At 39.9% G+C, this 18,785-nt stretch overlaps 1 protein-coding gene across 2 annotated transcripts in view; it reads right to left on the bottom strand.

The window, feature by feature from the left end:
- Positions 1-18,785, bottom strand: part of eml3 (EMAP like 3) — a 50,896-nt gene that overhangs the window by 790 nt on the left and 31,321 nt on the right. For both annotated transcript variants that reach the window (XM_071544073.1, XM_071544074.1), the window contains 17 exons: positions 17,853-17,888; positions 17,099-17,219; positions 16,319-16,468; positions 15,691-15,760; positions 14,957-15,067; positions 14,693-14,788; positions 11,100-11,234; positions 9,893-10,031; positions 8,938-9,089; positions 8,717-8,842; positions 6,985-7,116; positions 5,464-5,531; positions 4,218-4,306; positions 3,423-3,520; positions 3,149-3,236; positions 2,929-3,027; positions 1,148-1,278 (listed from right to left, as the gene is read on the bottom strand). In XM_071544073.1, coding sequence (XP_071400174.1) covers positions 1,148-1,278; positions 2,929-3,027; positions 3,149-3,236; positions 3,423-3,520; positions 4,218-4,306; positions 5,464-5,531; positions 6,985-7,116; positions 8,717-8,842; positions 8,938-9,089; positions 9,893-10,031; positions 11,100-11,234; positions 14,693-14,788; positions 14,957-15,067; positions 15,691-15,760; positions 16,319-16,468; positions 17,099-17,219; positions 17,853-17,888 — 1,841 coding nt within the window. The remainder of the gene's footprint in view (positions 1-1,147; positions 1,279-2,928; positions 3,028-3,148; positions 3,237-3,422; positions 3,521-4,217; positions 4,307-5,463; positions 5,532-6,984; positions 7,117-8,716; positions 8,843-8,937; positions 9,090-9,892; positions 10,032-11,099; positions 11,235-14,692; positions 14,789-14,956; positions 15,068-15,690; positions 15,761-16,318; positions 16,469-17,098; positions 17,220-17,852; positions 17,889-18,785) is intronic.

Raw genomic sequence — 18,785 nt, 5'->3', positions numbered from 1 at the left:
TGTTCAACATGACTTTGGTCTCAGTGAAAATAAACTTATGTATATAATGGAGTTTTTACTTTTTTTTTTGTAGGGTTTCACAGTCAAGGTGGGGTGATCTCTTGTTAAGGCAGCTATCTATGCTTGTCAGGCGCTGCAGGGGAAACCATTACATTTTAAATGACCCAATATCAAAGTAATGAATTTCAAGTGAATTTCCCCCCGGCGGTGGATTCAGCCTATCGCCGATCCCCGATGTATTCATCCAATCACCAAACCCTAAAGAGGATAAACATGTTGGAAGTAGCTTTTTGGATCGGCCTTTCACTCCTTCTATCGTCCGCCATTGCCAGAAACCCTGAAAGCATTTAACTCCATTGGTGCTGGAAGAACAGCGCCTTCTTCCCGTTTTGTGCCATAAAGCAGTCAAGCTGATTTCCCGCCCCAAATCTGACCAGGTAAAATTCAGTGTAGAGGCCGGTAGAGGCTGCCAGTCTTCTCAGTCATGGTCTTGTTTGTTTACAGTAATTGTACCAATGTCTCATAATTGATGTGGTAATGATTCATCGACGGTAAAATGATACAGAAAACACCTTTAACTGAATATCCCTTCTCCCTCTTTGACTGAGGTTACTTCTAATACAGGGGAAAGAAACAACGACCCCAAATATTATTCTCTGTGATCTTGTGATGCTCCTGCGTGTTGCAATTGTACCGTTCACTACATTGAATCACTCACACCAGGAACGCTAGACTGTAGTCGCACCTCGAAATGCACTCAGCCTCTCGACATTTACCGATGACGCCAGCTCAGAAAAGCGGACGATTATGGATGAGAGCGGGGAGTGGAGAGGGTGGTTACGCTTGAGATGTGGAATGGAAAGAGTCTGACTTTAACAAGATGGCGAAACCAAAAGTGAAAGCAGTGAGATGTTTCCATGCCATAATAACCTGGTTAATATGGGAGGGAGCCAGGCATCTTAACCAGGTTTCTCATAGTAAAAAAAAAAAAATCTAAACTGGTTCTTTTCCTTTCTCTTGAGTAACTGGTTTAAGAACAAAATTCTCTTTGCATGTAACTAACAGTAAACTGTATAATAGTAAAATAGACAGTTACAGTGTTTTGACTTGGTATGTCACCGGTTATTATGATGCATATGAGCGTTACCTTTGGTTTGGGACATGGGTACTGGAAGAGGTGGACTTTACAGAAGTCGTCAGCCACCGCCACCACCCTCTCACTGTGAGAGCGACACAGTGCGTTGATGTCCGTACCGTCCGAGCCCTCCAACCACACGCCTGGAAGACCACAGTGTTATTTGTTAAAACTTCTTGTTTTCAACCACTTGATGACAGGAATTTATGCTGCATTCCAGAGATGTTGGACAGTCGGAAATTCCAGCAATCTAACGGCCGCTTAAGTCGGAATTCCAAGTAGGAAACCCGGGTCTTCAAAGGAACTAAAGTGGCGAGATCCTGGTTATTTAGAGTTTCAAAAAGGGCAAAAACTGACTATAAAACTACTCCAAACAGCTCATGCAGCATAATCAAAGTGTTTTGAAGCCAGACAACTGCACTGTGGGTCCAAAAGTCCAATATTTACTGCAGTGATCTGGTGGAAGAGTCTGGTGGAAGCTCGTATTTCAGAGTTTTACAGTCGTAAATACAACTCGTCGTGTATTAAAGTACTTTTTAGTCAGAAATAAAGAATGAAGAGGACACTATTCGCAGTTTTGTAATTGATATTTTAATAGGTTTATTGGCTAAAAGGTCTTGTATACGCATGACAGCTAAAAGTTAAACAGAGTGAGAATGTCACGTCTTGGCATCTTAGGTTTCATGTAAAATATCCATAATTACAAACTTTCCCATTTGAAGGCAGCTTCTGCCTTCTTGGACTCACAATGCAATCCTTTGGCTTCACAACACTTGGATTATGCTGTATGAGCTGTCTGGAGTTATTTTATGGTCATTTTTTGCTGTTTTTGGAACTCAAATGAACTATGACCCAGCCACTTCAGGGCTTTTGGAGAAGGCTGATATAGAGCAGCACTAGCAAACTCACTGTGTGTTATGTGGACATATAAACCCCAGTTTCTGGACAGACATGAAGGTAGGGCTGGGCGATATTGGTGAAATCAATATCATGATAATCATAAGGATTTTTCTCGATATCAATATATATCACAATATGGTTCATGTATGCAAAATCATGTTAAATAATCAAATTAATGTTCATCTCATTGAACCGAATGGTAATGTTAGGTGTGATGTCAAACAAAACAGAAATATTCAAATAATATTCCTACCATACCTCATTTTATCAGAGTTTTTAAGTAAAATTTGCTTGTCATCATCAATTCAGACAGCAGAAATGTGTGTCACAATATTAAAATATCTTCATATCATCATGATATGATTCCACTGAAAGATGATAAACGATAATATTGAATTATCACCCAGCCCTAGTAGATAATGACCAGACTTTAATTTCTAGGTGAACTATTCCTTTAAGTTCAATTGTCAGCACCGCATTAACTTAAATGTATTGTAATACCTGTGTGGTAAAAGGTTAAACATCTAAATTTGAAATGTTAAGTTAGCACTTACACTTGCTATCCTTCTATAAATTGCCAGATATCACTGACATAACATTAGCTGTTGCATGGAAAACAGTATTTTACATTGGGCAAAGAAAATCTTGCAGGCGTCCATGTTTCCATGGCCATGTTTCTCCCTTGGTTTTTCTGAGCTGGACCACATGGAGGTCTACAGGTTGGGAATTTTGGACTTCTGACATCAAATGGAATGCAGCATTAGTAAAATGATGGTATGTATATGTGTAGTTTGTGTATATCAGTGTATATGCTGGATGCAGAAAAGTTCCTTTCTGTTCAACAGTGAAAAAGAGGTTTTATGATCACGTTGCAGCAAACTGGTGTTTCTCACCCATGACATGGAAGCCCAGCACACAGGTGTAGGAGGCCCATTCTCTGTCTTTGCTCTCGAAGCGGTTCCTCAACAGTTTACACCCCGCAGCAACGTCCCCTGCCAGAGCACATATTCATTTTCATAGTCAAATCAGGATATTATCATAAACAAATACGCACGAGTATGTCCAGTCACGCTATCTGGGAATGTAATTACAGACAGATACTCTTTCACTTACAGTAAAGGATCTCGTAGTCGCCCGAATTAGACATGATGTACTTCCCATCTTTGGACCAATCCAGATGAGTTATAAAGCTAGAGTGGCCCTGGTTGGATAAAAAAAAAAAACAGTTTCTGGTTTGTTTGGAATAAACAGACAAAGAAAAGAGAATCTCAAACTGCATCGACAGAAAATCCAAGGAGAAAGACGGGTGGATTTACAGATGGATTTGATGCGTTCACCCAGGATATTAATATTAATAAGGAGAAAAGGGGCACAATCCTCAACTCACATTGCATTTCCCGAAGCGGGTGTAGCGCCGGCCGCTCTCTGTCACATTGTAGATATAGATGAAGTTGTCATGGGAGCCCACAGCCAGGAAGCTGCCATCTGAAAACACAGGGGTGCATTCACACAGTGAAGAGGGGATTTCCACACGTTTCCAGTGTCCTAGTGGTCACTTTAGATTCTTTTCAATACAAGCAAAAAGTACACTAAAACTTACATCGATATATTGGTTCCCAAATGTATTAGGCTAATATTGGCCTTTTATTCAATATTGTATAGAAATTCTCCTCAGCTTTCAAATGCTAAATACTACTAGAAAATACGGTTCACTCAGCTTTCAGATGTTAAATAGTACAGAAAATACTGTTCACCTCAGCTTTCAGATGGTAAATACTACAGAAAATACTGTTCACCTCAGCTTTCAGATGGTAAATACTACAGAAAATACTGTTCACCTCAGCTTTCAGATGGTAAATACTACATGGGAACTCAGGGTTTTGATTACTTTAACTTCCTGAATTTTGTCACCAACAAGGAAATAGCTGTAGTCAAATGTAGGGAGTGATATATTCACTTCAAACAAATCGAACACTTAACAATTTTCCTCTCATAAGTCATTTTGTGATCACAACTCTGAAAATATCACAACAGGACACGACTACTTTGCTCGATTTCTGGTTTGTGGTCGACATTTTCGTTTGCTGTAAAACACGAATGAATGACATTGACCCCCAACTACGATTTGGCTGCAATTCTGACAGCGGTTAGACAAACAGAGCGACCGGCGGTGAACTCTGACCTGGGGAGTATCTCATGACAGACAGCTGCTCATTCCCGTCGGTGGATTCGGAGACGACCTCCCTGGTCAGCAGGTCAAGGACCAGCCACCTGTTATTGTCACAGGGGGGGGGGGGATGGGAGAGGAGGGACAACAGGACAGAGGCAGAGAGGTGGAAATACACCAGGAATGATGACTGAACTGGGCAGCAGGTAGATGATTTGTCACAGTTTTAAGTGCTTGAGACTTGACTTGACTTGGGTTCTGGTGACTTGGGACTTGACTTTGATGACTTGAAAAGGTTTCTAAAGTCTTGACTTGAGATCTTGTGTTTGTGTAAATGACTCAGATTGAAAGTGATGAGATTTGTTCCAGCAGACGACTGAATTTAAATTCTGTTTTCTGAATTTGTATGGAATGATTGAATTTATTGAAGTTGAAACTGATTATAGAAATCAAACTCATGATGCTCTTACCAAGTTTTTATCCTATTAAAACCATATTGCATTGAAAAGTCCTAGATATTTAGTTTTCTTTAAGATAATAAATTGATACTGGACTCTTGATTTGTTCTGACTTGACTTGCTGTTCTACATTTAGACTTGAGCCTTGACATTAATGACATGAACTTGACTTGGACTGGACTTGGTAATCTACATTTATACTTGGGACTTGACTTGAGACTTGTGCCTCAAGACTTGAGACTGACTTGGGACTCGAGCAAAGTCGACTTGATATTAAAGAAAGAGCTCCCTAGAATATCGCGTCTCCAGCTGTTCATTCCAAACCATCGACACAACCTTGTCACACATACATATTTTCATTATTTCCTATTTTTTTCCATACTTCTCTTTCATGCCTTTCTACTTAAGACTTTTTTCTTTGCTATATCCTGTTACTATTTTACAGCTGCAATGACCCAATTTCCTCCTGGGGATCGTTAAAGTTTCATTTTATCTTGACACATGGCCATAAATGATGAATGACCCTGATGACCTGAATTAACCAGTTAATTATTATTTGTAATGTGTAAACTGAAGCGGCAATAAGAAGGGGGTTTCCTGTCCCACAGCACAAAATGACCATCATTTATCTTGTTGATAAGGTTATTGATCAATAATGACCCGACGATTACTTGGTGCTGAGATTTCTGGCTTTCAAAACTCACTTTCCAGCTCTTATACAAATAAAAGTCATAGATGACTTCATGCCCCTTGAATGTGTCATGTGTAAATATTGCTGGGTCTTTGTTTGAGTGTCGTCTTACCTTCCAGTACTGAGGCCGACTGAAACCACCGATCCGCTTGGGCAGAAGTCTGCACACAGTCCATACTCCTGGAAGAGACACACAGTGCTGGTTAAGAATATGTGGGTCAGGGCTGGAGAGGGGATCAAAGTACTCAAGTAGAAGTACTGTTGCTTTGCTGAAATTCTACTTGAGTATAAGTAAAATCACTGGTGTGAAAATCTCAAATGAAGTCAAATGAATCAAAAACACTTTAAGGACATGTTAGTGGTGGTTTCTGTACAGATCATCCCTCTTCATCAACATGGTCAAACAGAGTTTTACATTTCCGGTTTGTTTGGAATAAACAGAAGAAGAACTGGGGCCGGATTCACAAAACCCTCTTAAGAAAAAAAAATCTTCTCAAGTGCCATTTCTTTCTTAACTTTAGTCTTCAGAAAGAAATTAGGAAAAAATGCTATTCTCAAAAACAGTTCTTATATATTTTCTTAACTTTCTTCTTATGTTTCTTCCTAAGAAAAAACTTAGGAATAAATGGTATTCTTGAAATGAAAGTTCTCAAATTTGTTCTTGATTTTTTTCTTAACTTTAAGACGGCCCTTCACCTGTCTTAAAACTCCTACAGTGAAAAGGTAAGCCTCTAATATCATATATTTAAACACATTTTAGACAAGTAGGTTATAGTTCAAAGTCTTCATAGGTTCCCCTACACCTACCATTAAGATGAACATTTATTGTAAAGCTTTATTTGGTGTAGGGCCAGGTAGGCCTCTGTCTCATGTTTACTGAAAATAAGCTGCAAATTTTACAGTTACCAACAGCAACCAATGTTTAAATCTTTGCTCTAGTTGCTCTAAATAGGTTTTTCCCCAATTGTTTTGTAGATGGAAGCACTTTGGGTTTCCTCCTAGCCTTGTCTCCTAGCCTCCTAGCCTTGTCTCCTAGCCTCCTAGCCTTGTCTCCTAGCCTCAATGGCAGTAAGCCTAAAGTTTATTAACCAGAATTAATTCAGGCCCTATTTTGAGAAGTTCTAAAGTTGGAAAATTAAAGCAATTCGTAAGAAATGAGACTGTTACTAAAAAAATATTGAGGAATTGCACTTAAGAGCCTTCTTAAAAACTTCCTAAATTTTCCTCTTATGTCATTTCTTAAGATCTATCTTAAGAACACATTGGTGAATCCGGCATGAGCAGCGATAGCCACCATGACTGAACAGACAAAGAAGAGAGAAACTCAAACTGCATCAACAGAAAACCCAAGCTCCGCCCACACTGTTTGATTGACAGCTGATCTCAAAAACACAGCAATGAGCGCTTAGCAACAAAGATGGAGACTCAATAAAAACAATGAGGAACATGAGGATTACCACTTTAAAATGTACTCAAGTATAATACTTCAGTCAAAACATACTTCAGAAAAATACTCAAAAACAACAGTACAAGTACACAAAAAAGCTACTCAGTTACAGTAATTGCATTTCGTAACTTCCACTCCATTGTTCCATTGTGTGTGTGTGTGTGTGTGTGTGTGTGTGTGTCCTACCTCCAGTGTAGTGCACCAGTCCAGTTTGTGTTCCTCTGTGTTCCACAAGCACACCTGTCTGTCGTGACCGCAGGTGAGGAAGATGTTCTGGGAGTGGTGTGTGGCCAGACCCCACATCTCATCCACATGACCCTGTCTCACACACACACACACACACACACACACACATGCAGACCCATTGTGAAACCAACAAAATCTATTGTGCAGTTGCTCTACATTTTCATTTTGTTCAATCTACAATGACCTGATTACAGGAAGCGAAATGCTAAATGCTACTTCCTTGTTCTGTCTAAATATTTTCATATATCACTTTCACTGCAGCAGCAGCTGTGTGTATAAGGGTGAGACCGATATATGGGGCTGATATCGGCCTTTTATTAAAAATCAGATCTGGTCCAGTCAGTGTGGTTCCCCTCTGATATGATGCAGTTTTATTGATTACATATTTATTGTAGAATTGATCACACCTAACCATTTTGATCAGATTCCACACAAGTATGCATGAATATGTTTATTCATTGTAATTATCCTAGGTTTCAATGGAGAGTTTTAGTGTCCCATGATGGTCTAAATGCTGTTTCAGAGGCTTTTCCACCCAGAGAAGAATAACATTCTGGTTGAAACACAGAAAATGTGGAATTTTGAGATCTTTTTAAAGATGTAAATGGGAATATCGGACACAATATGGGCTATAAGCAGCTTCTATTCAAAAATATCAGCCTTGAAAAACTCATACTGGTTGAATCTATACAATAGATATACTGTATATATCTGTAGAAGATGCTGTGTGTTTGATATCATCTGATTTTGTAAGATATCAGAATTTCTTTACATACGAACTGCCAATGTTCACATCAACCTCTTAGTGGTAGCCTAATTACAAGTAGGATATATGGGATTTCTTGCAGGCTTCGATATCTCCCACCTGCGTCACAAATTGAGGAAGTGTGTGAACACAAGCTGTAAACACAGCGGGGAATCCACCGATGTCGAAGAACGCTTTCAAGCTGAAGCAACAAAAGACTGGCAGCCGGCAGAGTAAACAAGGAAGTGTGTGGGCAATGCTAAAAAGTATCAGAAGGACTATTAGAGCTGAAATGTCATGTGATGATTGTTCAATCACAGCTATTTAAAGATGTCTAACAGCAGTGTGAGTGTTATTGGGAGGTTCAATCCACAAATATCGGTATCAGCCTAGGGCTGGGCGATATGGACCAAAAATCATATCTCGGTATTTTTAGGGTGAATGGCGATACACGATATAGATCTCGGTATTTCCTATGAAGTGGGCTAAATGTTCAGCTGTAAGTAGGGCTGGGCGATATGGACAAAATCAAATATCACAATATTTTTGACCAAATACCTCGATATCGATATTGCGACAATATTGTAGGGATGACTATTGGTGCTTTCACAAAATATTTACACAATGAGATTTTTGATAAATAATCATCAGTAATGTGGATATAATGACTAAGTGGGTAAAGGCAAATAATAGAACAGCTAGAACAGTCTGGTAAGTTCAGAAAATGACATCACTTTACTGTAATGCAGCCTTTAAAACCAGGAAAAGACAACATACATATCACGATATTACGATATCCAAAATCCAAGACGATATCTAGTCTCATATCACGATATCGATATAATATCGATATATTGCCCAGCCCTATATCAGCCTTCAAAAACCCTATCTGTAAAATTGAACGGTATAATTAGGTAATTTGCATACCTGCACTATGGCCACAAAGCCGTCAGAGAAGGTGCCTCTAAGGATAGCGTTCCGGGTCGTACCAACTAACAGCTCCTCCCCATCCACGTCTGCGATGGTGCGGACCGCCCCGAACTTCTCAGGAATCTAGAGAAATAATAATAATATTAAGTACAAAAAGCGAGACTTTCTCTGTATTTGAACAAAAAAAAAACGTCAGCGCTCTTCATCGCTTGGTTCACCTCACACTCTCTCTCGGGTGCCAGGTCGGCGCTCCAGCGGATGATCTTGCGGTCTTTCCCTCCGCCGCTGAGCAGGCCGCCGCCCTGCAGGGTGCACAGGGTGAACACGCTGCCTTCGTGCGCTCTGGTCTGACGCATGATCTGGAAGGTCTCTGCGGGACGGCGGGACACGGGGAGAAAGACTCAAAAGGAGGAGTAAGGAACGATGGAGCGAGCAGCGTCGCGACACGTTTCGGCTACGGAGGCTAAAAAAGTCGCGTTCTCGAGCCAGAACAGCAAATGACAAGGCAGTTTTATTATTCCAGTATTCTGCGTCTTTTCACTAGACGTTTCTGTTGAATCTCTGCTCTATTTAGTGGAGTCATTCCTATGTTCCCAGCTAGGTAGCTAGCTGGCCTATATATATAACCTTGATAAAATTATTAAATTATTACATTTTCAGTAGAAAAGATGGGGTCAAGATAACAGTGATGGCAGTAATATCTGTTATTTCATCCATTTTCACTCCTCAAACTGTCAAATTTGTCAGTTACCACGCTCATGATCATTGCCGATTTCCGGCAAATTTTGCCCCAAATTTGCACTAAACATTTGCTCGTGTATCATCAGCTTAAGAGGAGACAAGTTGTATCAATGTTGTTGCAATTCCTACTGGTCGCCAATAGAATTCAATGATCCCTCTGGGGAAATGCTGAATGTTGAATGGGAAGTGTTAAACAGCAATAGGATAAAGCAAAGGGAAATTGAATAGAAATAAGAACAGAGAAAATGGCAGGGTAGAAAAGCATTAAACAAACATTATATCAGCAGTAGATGACACTGACAAGATGATTTTTAATAAAAGGCCAATATCGGGCCGATATATCGGTCTAATCCTAATATAGATGTTTCACAGCGTATAGGTTTGAGTCAGTGACTCCAGGTACAGAGTGTGAATATGATCTACAGTAGTTACCCTTGGCTCCCTTTCCGAGCGTTTTGACATCCGCGGCCGACTTTCCCCAAGTCAGGATGTTTCCCTCAGAGTCTCCGGTCAGAACGTCTCCCGTCAGGCTGAAGACAAAACACTGGATGAACTTGGGCTTCTTGTATTTCTGACAGAGGGAAAAGGAGAACAAAAATGAAAACGCTGGACAAATGCATCTACTGGAAGCTGAAACCTTTGTGTTTCCAAAACGAAAACTTATGCCTTTCTTGACTCCTCTGCACCGGGGTTTCCGTTATCCGGTAATTACCGTTTTTTTACTGGTAAAATCTGTCGAAGTTTGACATATTTAAATCTCTCCGGTCATAATGTCCGGTGAAAATAATTCCCTCTAAGCACAATTATTGGAACATTGTGCTCCTTGTTTTACTGAGACTGAGTTACAGCAACAGGTTGAGTTCTACTCCCAGTCTGTCTCCAGACCAGTAGCTCTGAGTAGCTTTAAGTCTCTTTCAGTAAAGTAAAAATAAATATTGCACTACGTGAGTTGATTTAAGTAACATGAGACACAACTGGGGAGGATTTACTAAATTGTTTTGAATGTAGCGTAATGTATTAACCAATCAAGGGCAATGTGTGTGTGTGTGTGTGTGTGTGTGTGTGTGTTGGGTGAAGGTAAGATGCCTTTGCAGTTTATTTTCATGACTTTTTGCTGAGCTGTGCTTTTTACATACTGTGTTTTTCTTGGTTGTCAGTTGTGTATTTACCAATTGGCAATGTGTTATCATGGTTAACGGGACATGCACGTTGCGTAATGGTGAGAGCATTTGGCTATTTGGCAACAAAATACATGCCAGGAACGAAGTAAAGTGCAAATTTTCATAGTAGATGATCCTATTTTTCTATTTTGCATGGAAACGTTGTGTGTGTGTTTGAGAGAGATAGCGTTATGCACGTGAGTCTATTGACGGGACTTATTTTATTTGGAATATGATGTATAAGCAAAAGTAGCCTACTTTTCAACAAAAAATATTATAAATCTACATGCCTTGATGATGTCATTCTTTATATAGCCTGCCAATCAATTGTTTTTAAGCTCAATAAACACAGATAATATTTGACCGGAATTTCTCCCATTTGTCCGGGACATTGAAATCTTCCAGGACACGTGGACCGGCACCAATTTTTTTCTAACAGAAACCCTGATATATATCTGCATAAAAGAGAAGTGTCTCACTCCAAAGATGCCTTGTTTCTTGGTGAGCTGTCCAGCGCTGAGCGTCCAGAAGTAGACGTGGGATTTACCGCAGGTGATGATGTTGGTGCTGTCGCTGGGGTTGAACTCCACAGCAAACACGGCCTCATTGGTACTCTGAAACACAACACACACACACACAGACCTGTGTTTAGCATGATTACAGTGTTTAACGGGATTTTTACACCTATGAAATAACCTACTATTAGCTAAACTGCTGAAGCTACTGAAAGTATAATAATGTTGCTATGATTGTGGATAAAATGTCGGCAAGAAATTAGAAAGGAGAACGAGGAGGTGAGAGAAATAGATATGAAAAAACTTAAACAATCCCTGTGGAGAAATTGAGTTATTGCAGCAGTAAAATAGTAATAATAGGAATATAGAAAACATAATATAAATAAGAACAGAGTAAATGCATAACTGACACTGGCAACATGTTAAGTAGAAATGCATCATTTTCAAGTATGAAAAAACCCTCATAATTACAGCATTATGAGGGTGTGCAAAACAGCAGTACATAAGACAAGGAAAACATATGATAAAAATACAACTGCAATATGACCGTACAATATGAATACAACCAAAAAATATACTGTATATACAGTATATGTATGCAGCATGACATGAGTGAAAAATCATTTAAAAAAATATCAAGATATATGTAATATATACTCAGTGGTTACTCTATTAGGTAATCATCTCTACACAAACAGCTGGTTCCTCCAGACTGTGAGTTGCATGTAAATAAAGTATGAGAATACAGCATGCAGACAGAGTCAAGAGGTTCAGTTGCTGTTTGACTAAACTAGACTAAATTAGAATGGGCAAGATGCCTGATTTAGGCCACTTCCAGCATCCAGCATCACAGAAGCAGCCGACTTCTTGAGATTTTGGCACTAAAGTGTATCGAGTTTACAGTACCAAAAACCCCCCAAAACATCCAACCATCTGCCAACCATCAGCCAAAACACCTTGTTGTCAGAGGAGAAGCACAAGACTGGTTCAAGCTAACAGCAAATAGCAGCTCAGTGCAACAGTGGTGTGCAGAAGGTCTTCTCAGGACCACAACTGGTCCGACTGCAGCAGCAGAAGATCCATGCTGTCAGCTAGCAAGAACAAGATGAAGCTACAATTGCTGAGTGGGAAACCTTGCCAGCTCTGATGAATCCTGACATGCTAACAACGTGAATCCTGGTTTCTGCTGTGATGCTAACAGGTTAACAACATGAATCCTCCTCACCTCCTCAGTCACCTGTACAGGCTGCTGGTGGTGTCATGGTGTGGGAATGTTTTCTTAGTTCACATTCGGCTCCTTAGTTCCAATGGAGCATAAACATTGTTGCTGACCAGGTCCAGTCTAGCCTTTGTCAAATGGAAACTTCCAGCAGGATAAAGACGTTCAGGAGCGTGACAGTGACTTTAGTTCAGTTCAGATCTCAGAGACCTTTGGGCTGAGGTGGAACAGGAAAAACGTGCAGGAACTGAGTGACGCTTTGAGTCAACATGGACCAAGATCAGAACGTTTCCAGCACCTTGTTGAATCCAGGCCATGAAGAATCAAAGCTTTTCTAGAGGCAAAAAGAGGGTCCTACCTGCTACTAGCTGGGTGTACCTAATAATGTGGAAACTGAGTGTATAAAAATAGAGAATATGAATTTAACAAATATGTCAGTTTAAAGCATATATACCGGATATGCAAATGTAAGTCATATTCACACTGGCAGCTCTACAGCAGGCCATGCATACTTTATGTATAGAAAGTACAACTACATAATTTCTACACAAAAGTCCCATTCATGTCTGTGCTGTAATGCGGCATATGGACTATTCCACTGCTATGCAGAGGGGAGGGGGGGTGTAATTATCTTCCTCCTGTTGGATGAACTTGTATGTTTATACAGTGCGGGTCAGCGTTGGCCTGTCCAGCATGGAGCTGGATTCCCATAGCCAATCATGCATATGCTAAGCAAGTTTGAAAAAACATAAGTTCTTGCAAAAGCAGCACATTAAAATCTGGACATGAGATGAAATATAAGCTAAAGCACCCGCCTATACATCCCAGCTGCTACGTTAACACGCACTCACTCACACACACACACATAGCCAGACAAATTCTCTGTATAAAATATTTACACTGTTGCCATGACAGCCGTGCTGAAATTGCTCTCAGGGAAGTTGAGGAGTTTTGGGCTAAAAGCCCATAACAGCACGGCGGAGACACTGCCTCCATCTTTTTTTTTTTTCTTCTTCTTTAATCTCTCCAAACAGACCTCCTTTATAATGAGCATCTACAGATTCAGTATGCAGCTACAGTGGGCGTTTGGCTGCAGAACGGCCTACATGTCGCTGCTGTCATGTGAAAAACCCCTAACTGCAGTTTAGTTTAAATTTTCATGCTTTAACTTCAGTTGAAAGATTTCACGGTTCCTCTGGGTTCAGAACATTCTAGCAGCTCTGGGATTATGAAACCCTGTAGTGACTGATAATTTAGTAAATGTCAGATATGATAGATGTAATAAATTGTCATATTGTAATAAAATGTCCCCTAAACCAGTCAAAAAATGCAATAAAACCTGTTAGTAAATTAATTACCAAATAATGTAATGACATCTACAGACTGATACTGTAATAATGTAAAAAGGGGAAAAAAAGAAAAAAGTTACACTCCTCATAATGCAATTGTAATAAAACCTGTTATTGTAATATTTTTTTCCCTGATAATCTAACACATTATCACATTAACCAGCAATTATACATTATAAGGGGTGTAATGTCATAAATCATTATGACATCACTAAATAAACATTATTAAATGTCAGATCATGTTTAGCTTGTCAAATTCTAACATCCCAAAACTACTCAAACATGTAATACAACCTGTAAATATAATAAATTGCCAGATAATGAATCTTCAGAGTGTAGTATTAAAAACAAAGAGAACACCCCATCCATAATTTTCATTTAAAGTGATAATATGTTACATTACCAGATAAATTACCATAGTATCGGGTTTTATTAAATTTTAGACTCATTTAGAATCATATTTTTATAACATTTTAACAAGTTATTACAATATCTGGCAGGTAAGTACATTACCAGCTGCAAGAAACCCTTTCAAAACCGTCTGGATAAACTCAAAAATGCTTGTTTTCTTTTTAGTTTTTCAGTGTTTTCAGTGCAAATTCTCCTCTTGGCTCTCGGCTGAGATACAGCAGCAGCAAAGATTTCATAGTTGTCATCGCTTCAAGCTTTGGGTTTAGATAAATACTGTATATTTGTGTTGTTTAGATGATGGATAAGGTCGTTTAAGGTCCCAGAGGAGGTATTTGGATGTGTTCACTGTGCCTTTATCATCTCAAACGGACTATTGCAACTCTAACTTTGTACAAAAACCAGTTCCATCTCAGTCTTCTGTTTGCAACTTTTCCACAATGATGAATCAAGCTTATATTTCTCACTGTCGAATCATTTGCCCCAGAGGCTTGGACCTGCTGATGGCTGCTTGCGGCTATATTTATTATGATTATCATTATTATTATTATTCATCGCGCTGTCTCTTGGTATTTCTTTACCTTGACCTCTGCATGCTTGGTTCCCTTGGTGCAGTCCCACACTGACAGCATGTGTTCATTAGAATCATCGATCACACACAGGAACGCTCCAGAGTCCTGAAAACACAGATGACAGCAATTAGACTGCAGTGTTTCCCACACATAGGCCGAAAAAGGGACACCATCTGTAACATCCCCTCCCTGCATTGCGTTTTTTCAACAGAACGGGCCTTTAATTCAAGCGCTCTAAACGCCACGTCACACACGCCGGTCGGTTAAACTCACAGCGAAGGAGAAAGCGACTGATCCCACTCCCCTCTCGAAGGTTCCCAGGCCGATCTGCTGCAGGGTGACCAGGCTGGTCGAGTCCCAGATGTGAACACAAGGCTGCAGGGGCTGAAACACACAGATGAACACACACTTGACTTATAGTTCAAGTTCAAGTTCCACTTTACTATTCTGTAAGGGAAAACTGGTTTGCAACAAGGTTAAACATATCATAGAAGACATGTCACAAGAGATCAGAGAACAGTTGAGAGGGTTTTAGGCCTGTTGTATGTATAAATGTACACAAATGTATATATATATATAGGATATATAAACATGACATTTTGATCCAATAGTGGATGATAATACAGTACAATGATATGTTTTTTTTGTTTTACTGTCCTGTCTATGAGGACATAAGGGATGTACTTTTTAGTAAAAAGTCTTCTATTTATGTTGATTGCTTTGGGTTGGATGATTATGAAAAACTTGAGTTGTGTTTCAAGAAGGGAACGTTTTGTGTAGCAGACTTTATTTGTCAAGCTTGGGAGAGAAGGCAGAATATTTTGTTTAAAACCGAGCTGTATAATAATCGGTAATCATGGTATGAAATGAAATGTATTGAAATTTATGGCCGCTGCAACTGCAATTTTTTTTGTGTCTTGTAAACCCATGAGGGTTGGGCACTTTGTGTGCATGACACGAAAATAAAAGAAATCAATCAATCAATCAGATATGACAGCAATACCCACCTTGCCGTCTTTATCCACCCCTGCCATTTGGCCAGATGCCACCCGCACCTTGTCAGGATGGAGGGTCAGACTGCAGGCAGAAAAAACATATCAATAGAAATCATTTCTATTTGATTCATTATTTACTGTAAATACAATGCATGTTTTGCTCATGGATATATGCTATAAACTTGCAATATAGAAACTTAATGTTTCTTCACATTCCCACATTTTTCTCATCTGTGATTTCATCTGTTCTCATATACTGGATATATCATGACATTCACACTGCATAGATTTCAGATTTTTTTATATTTTCTTGCATATTTTCCATTCATTTTTTTGGCTCAGTACTCTCTTTTGCACACCCTGCATACAAGCTGTAATTCAGATATTTCATATTTTTTACTCTCAATATTTCTACTTATTACATTATTGTATGGTAATTGTTGCTATGTGTACTACCCCTCATTTACAATAGTCTTTTTTTATATTCCATTTTTCTTTGTTGTATCCTATTGCTGTACTATTTGCTGCAGCAACAACCCAGTTTCCCCATGGGAATCAATCAGTACAGTTGCATTTTATCAAATCTTTTGATACAGCCAATAGATTAGATATATACAAATCCTGTCCAATATGCACTGACCAGCGGACGCAGTCGGTGTGTTTGCGGTAGTGGCGCTGTGTGCGGTTGTTGATGTGGTAAAGCACCACGACGCAGGCGATGAAGTACACCGCCTCACCCGACGGCAGGAAGTACAGGTTGGCACGGCAATCCCGGCCCCGGTAACCGTAGCTAGGCGGGGTCAGGGTCAAGGTGGCATCGTTCAAGCGTCTCATAGGTCTATCAGTCCAAATTAATTAAAGGTACAGTTCAGCCAGCAATGAAAATTTCAAAATGTCATTATCTATTCACTCCCATGTCGAGTCTCAGCCTTCTAACAAACTGTTTAAATGAACTATCTATTAGCTGGCGAGTCACAGTGCCATTGTTTGTCTATAAAACACCTGGTTTATGATGCAGGAGCTAGAAGTCTGAAGGTCATGGAGCTGTAGTAGCCAACTTGCTGTGTATTCCATGTTGTTTCCATTCCAATGTTTCCATTGACATCAGGGCGAGTAGATAATGACAAGAGTTTCATTTTGGGGTGAACTGTTCCTTTAAGCATAAGACAATTTCACCCACAGCTTCACCTCTAATAGCTAATTTATGGATGACGCTGCTCTTATTGAACCTGGCTGGGGAGACGGCTTTTTTTCCCAAGGACATATTTTAGAGAGACACTTTCCAGACTAATAAGCAATACATACTCTGTGGCTTGAATCCAGGAAATTAATTAACCACACCGTTCAATCAATAGTGTCTGAATTTAAAACAACCCTGTTCCCATAAATATGCAGAACTGTGGCATTTTAGGAAGGATACACCCAGTCCAGCTCCAGCTTCTCTGAGGGAGGCTCCATCTTCAGGTCTTCGTAGTTCTGGATGTTAGAGGGGATGTACATAGTGATTGGTCGGCCGCGGATGAACATCTTGATGGACTGCCCTGAAAAGCAAACACAAGATGAGGGTCAGTGAAGTAGTGGTAAATAAAAAGGAGGGTAATTCAAAACTGCATTAAATTTCATAAGTGTTCATTTTTGTGTATTTTCCCTTAAAACACCCTATCCTTATATTGCTTATATCAGTATGATATGACTTATTATGATGTACAATTTCTTTTATTAAGGTTCATGTCAGCCTGAAACAGTGTTTACTACCAATATACCAATACCAAACTGAATGAAATGATGTAGAAATTTCCCATCCTAATTCACTAATCCATTTAGCCACTGCCTGTGTGTATTTTCCCCTTTCCCTTTCCCATAGCCTGTGTGCAGAGAAGCGGGCTTGTGACCAGAGGGTTGCTAGTTCAAATCCCTGGAAAATATGGGTGAATGAGACATGTTTGACCCTTAACCCCCCCCCCCCCAACTACTTTCCAGTGGAAATTCTGAGTGGCCAACAGTAGAAGATTGGTTGTACTGGATAGCATATCCCTAATGTAAATATGTATGCGTGTGTGAATGTGAAGAAGGGCGTTGCCGGAAAAAAGAGCAGGATGCTCAATTGACTTTCCCTGGATAAAAAAGCGCTTAAAATAAAAAAAGTGACATAACGGCATGACAGGCTGGTCTACCTTGGCTGTAGGTTCCTCTCCGGGACCCGGGGGATCCTGTGTGAGAACGAGAGCGAAGGGGGTTAGACAAATAAACACCAAGATCCTCTGAGCTTTAAATCACAGCTGATTCCTGCCTTGACATTAGGGGATCCCCGGGGATCTATTCCCAGTTTCTAAGGACAAAGATGTATGAGCTCGGAGTGGGTTTCCACTAGAGTATTTTTTTCTTCTTTTGAGGTTCCCTGTCACCGTGGCAACTGTCACTTTTCCCTTTATAAGACTAGGAGTGCGGCGAGGGGATGAGCTTCCAGGACCGGCAGATTGAAAATGTTACAGCTGGGAGTCGAGGCTTCAAACATCTGTCTGTCCGGCTGTGAACTGGTGGTAAAAGGGCTATGGGTGGGGTGGGGGTGGGGGGGGGTGTTATAGCATTGCCTTGAAAGAAGAGATGACTGTGCTGTGAAATGAAACGCTTTAACAGCTCAACACGCTGCGGGGTTGGTTCTCTCTTTTTTTTCTCCATGGCGATTTTTCAGGGAATGCCCCCAAATCTTAGGCAGGTTTCTATTCCAATTGCCATTAATGAAAGGAAAATACAATCCCTGGACACTATTATACTGTTTTTTATTTCGTCAATTAGTCATGTTCAGTGTAGTCCATGAGTTGTTTTGTGATGTAGTGTTTTAATGTAAAATACTTTTTCGGTGGGTAATAATCTGTTACAGTCCACGATTCATTTTTGTCATAATTAGTCATCACTGCAAGAATTGCAACCGCAACCACTGTAATGGAAGCTAATGGGGATCCGAATAAAGAATAAAGAATAAAGAATTGTAGAAAAGTTGACTTTCTCTGGGTGGAAGTATTCCCACTTCTTTGATGTTATCCAGTGAAAGGACAACAAGAACACTGGACATCAACACTGTTTGACTTCCTGATCATTCACAACAG

This window comes from Centroberyx affinis, unplaced genomic scaffold (assembly GCF_046629955.1).
Source record: "Centroberyx affinis isolate AG114_WGS23_722 - 3 ecotype Tasmania unplaced genomic scaffold, CSIRO-AGI_Caff_v1 ptg004451l_1, whole genome shotgun sequence".
NCBI classification, from domain to species: Eukaryota; Metazoa; Chordata; class Actinopteri; order Beryciformes; family Berycidae; genus Centroberyx; species Centroberyx affinis.
Note: the sequence above shows the minus strand (reverse complement) of the source record. Positions and strands in the feature narration are given on the sequence as shown.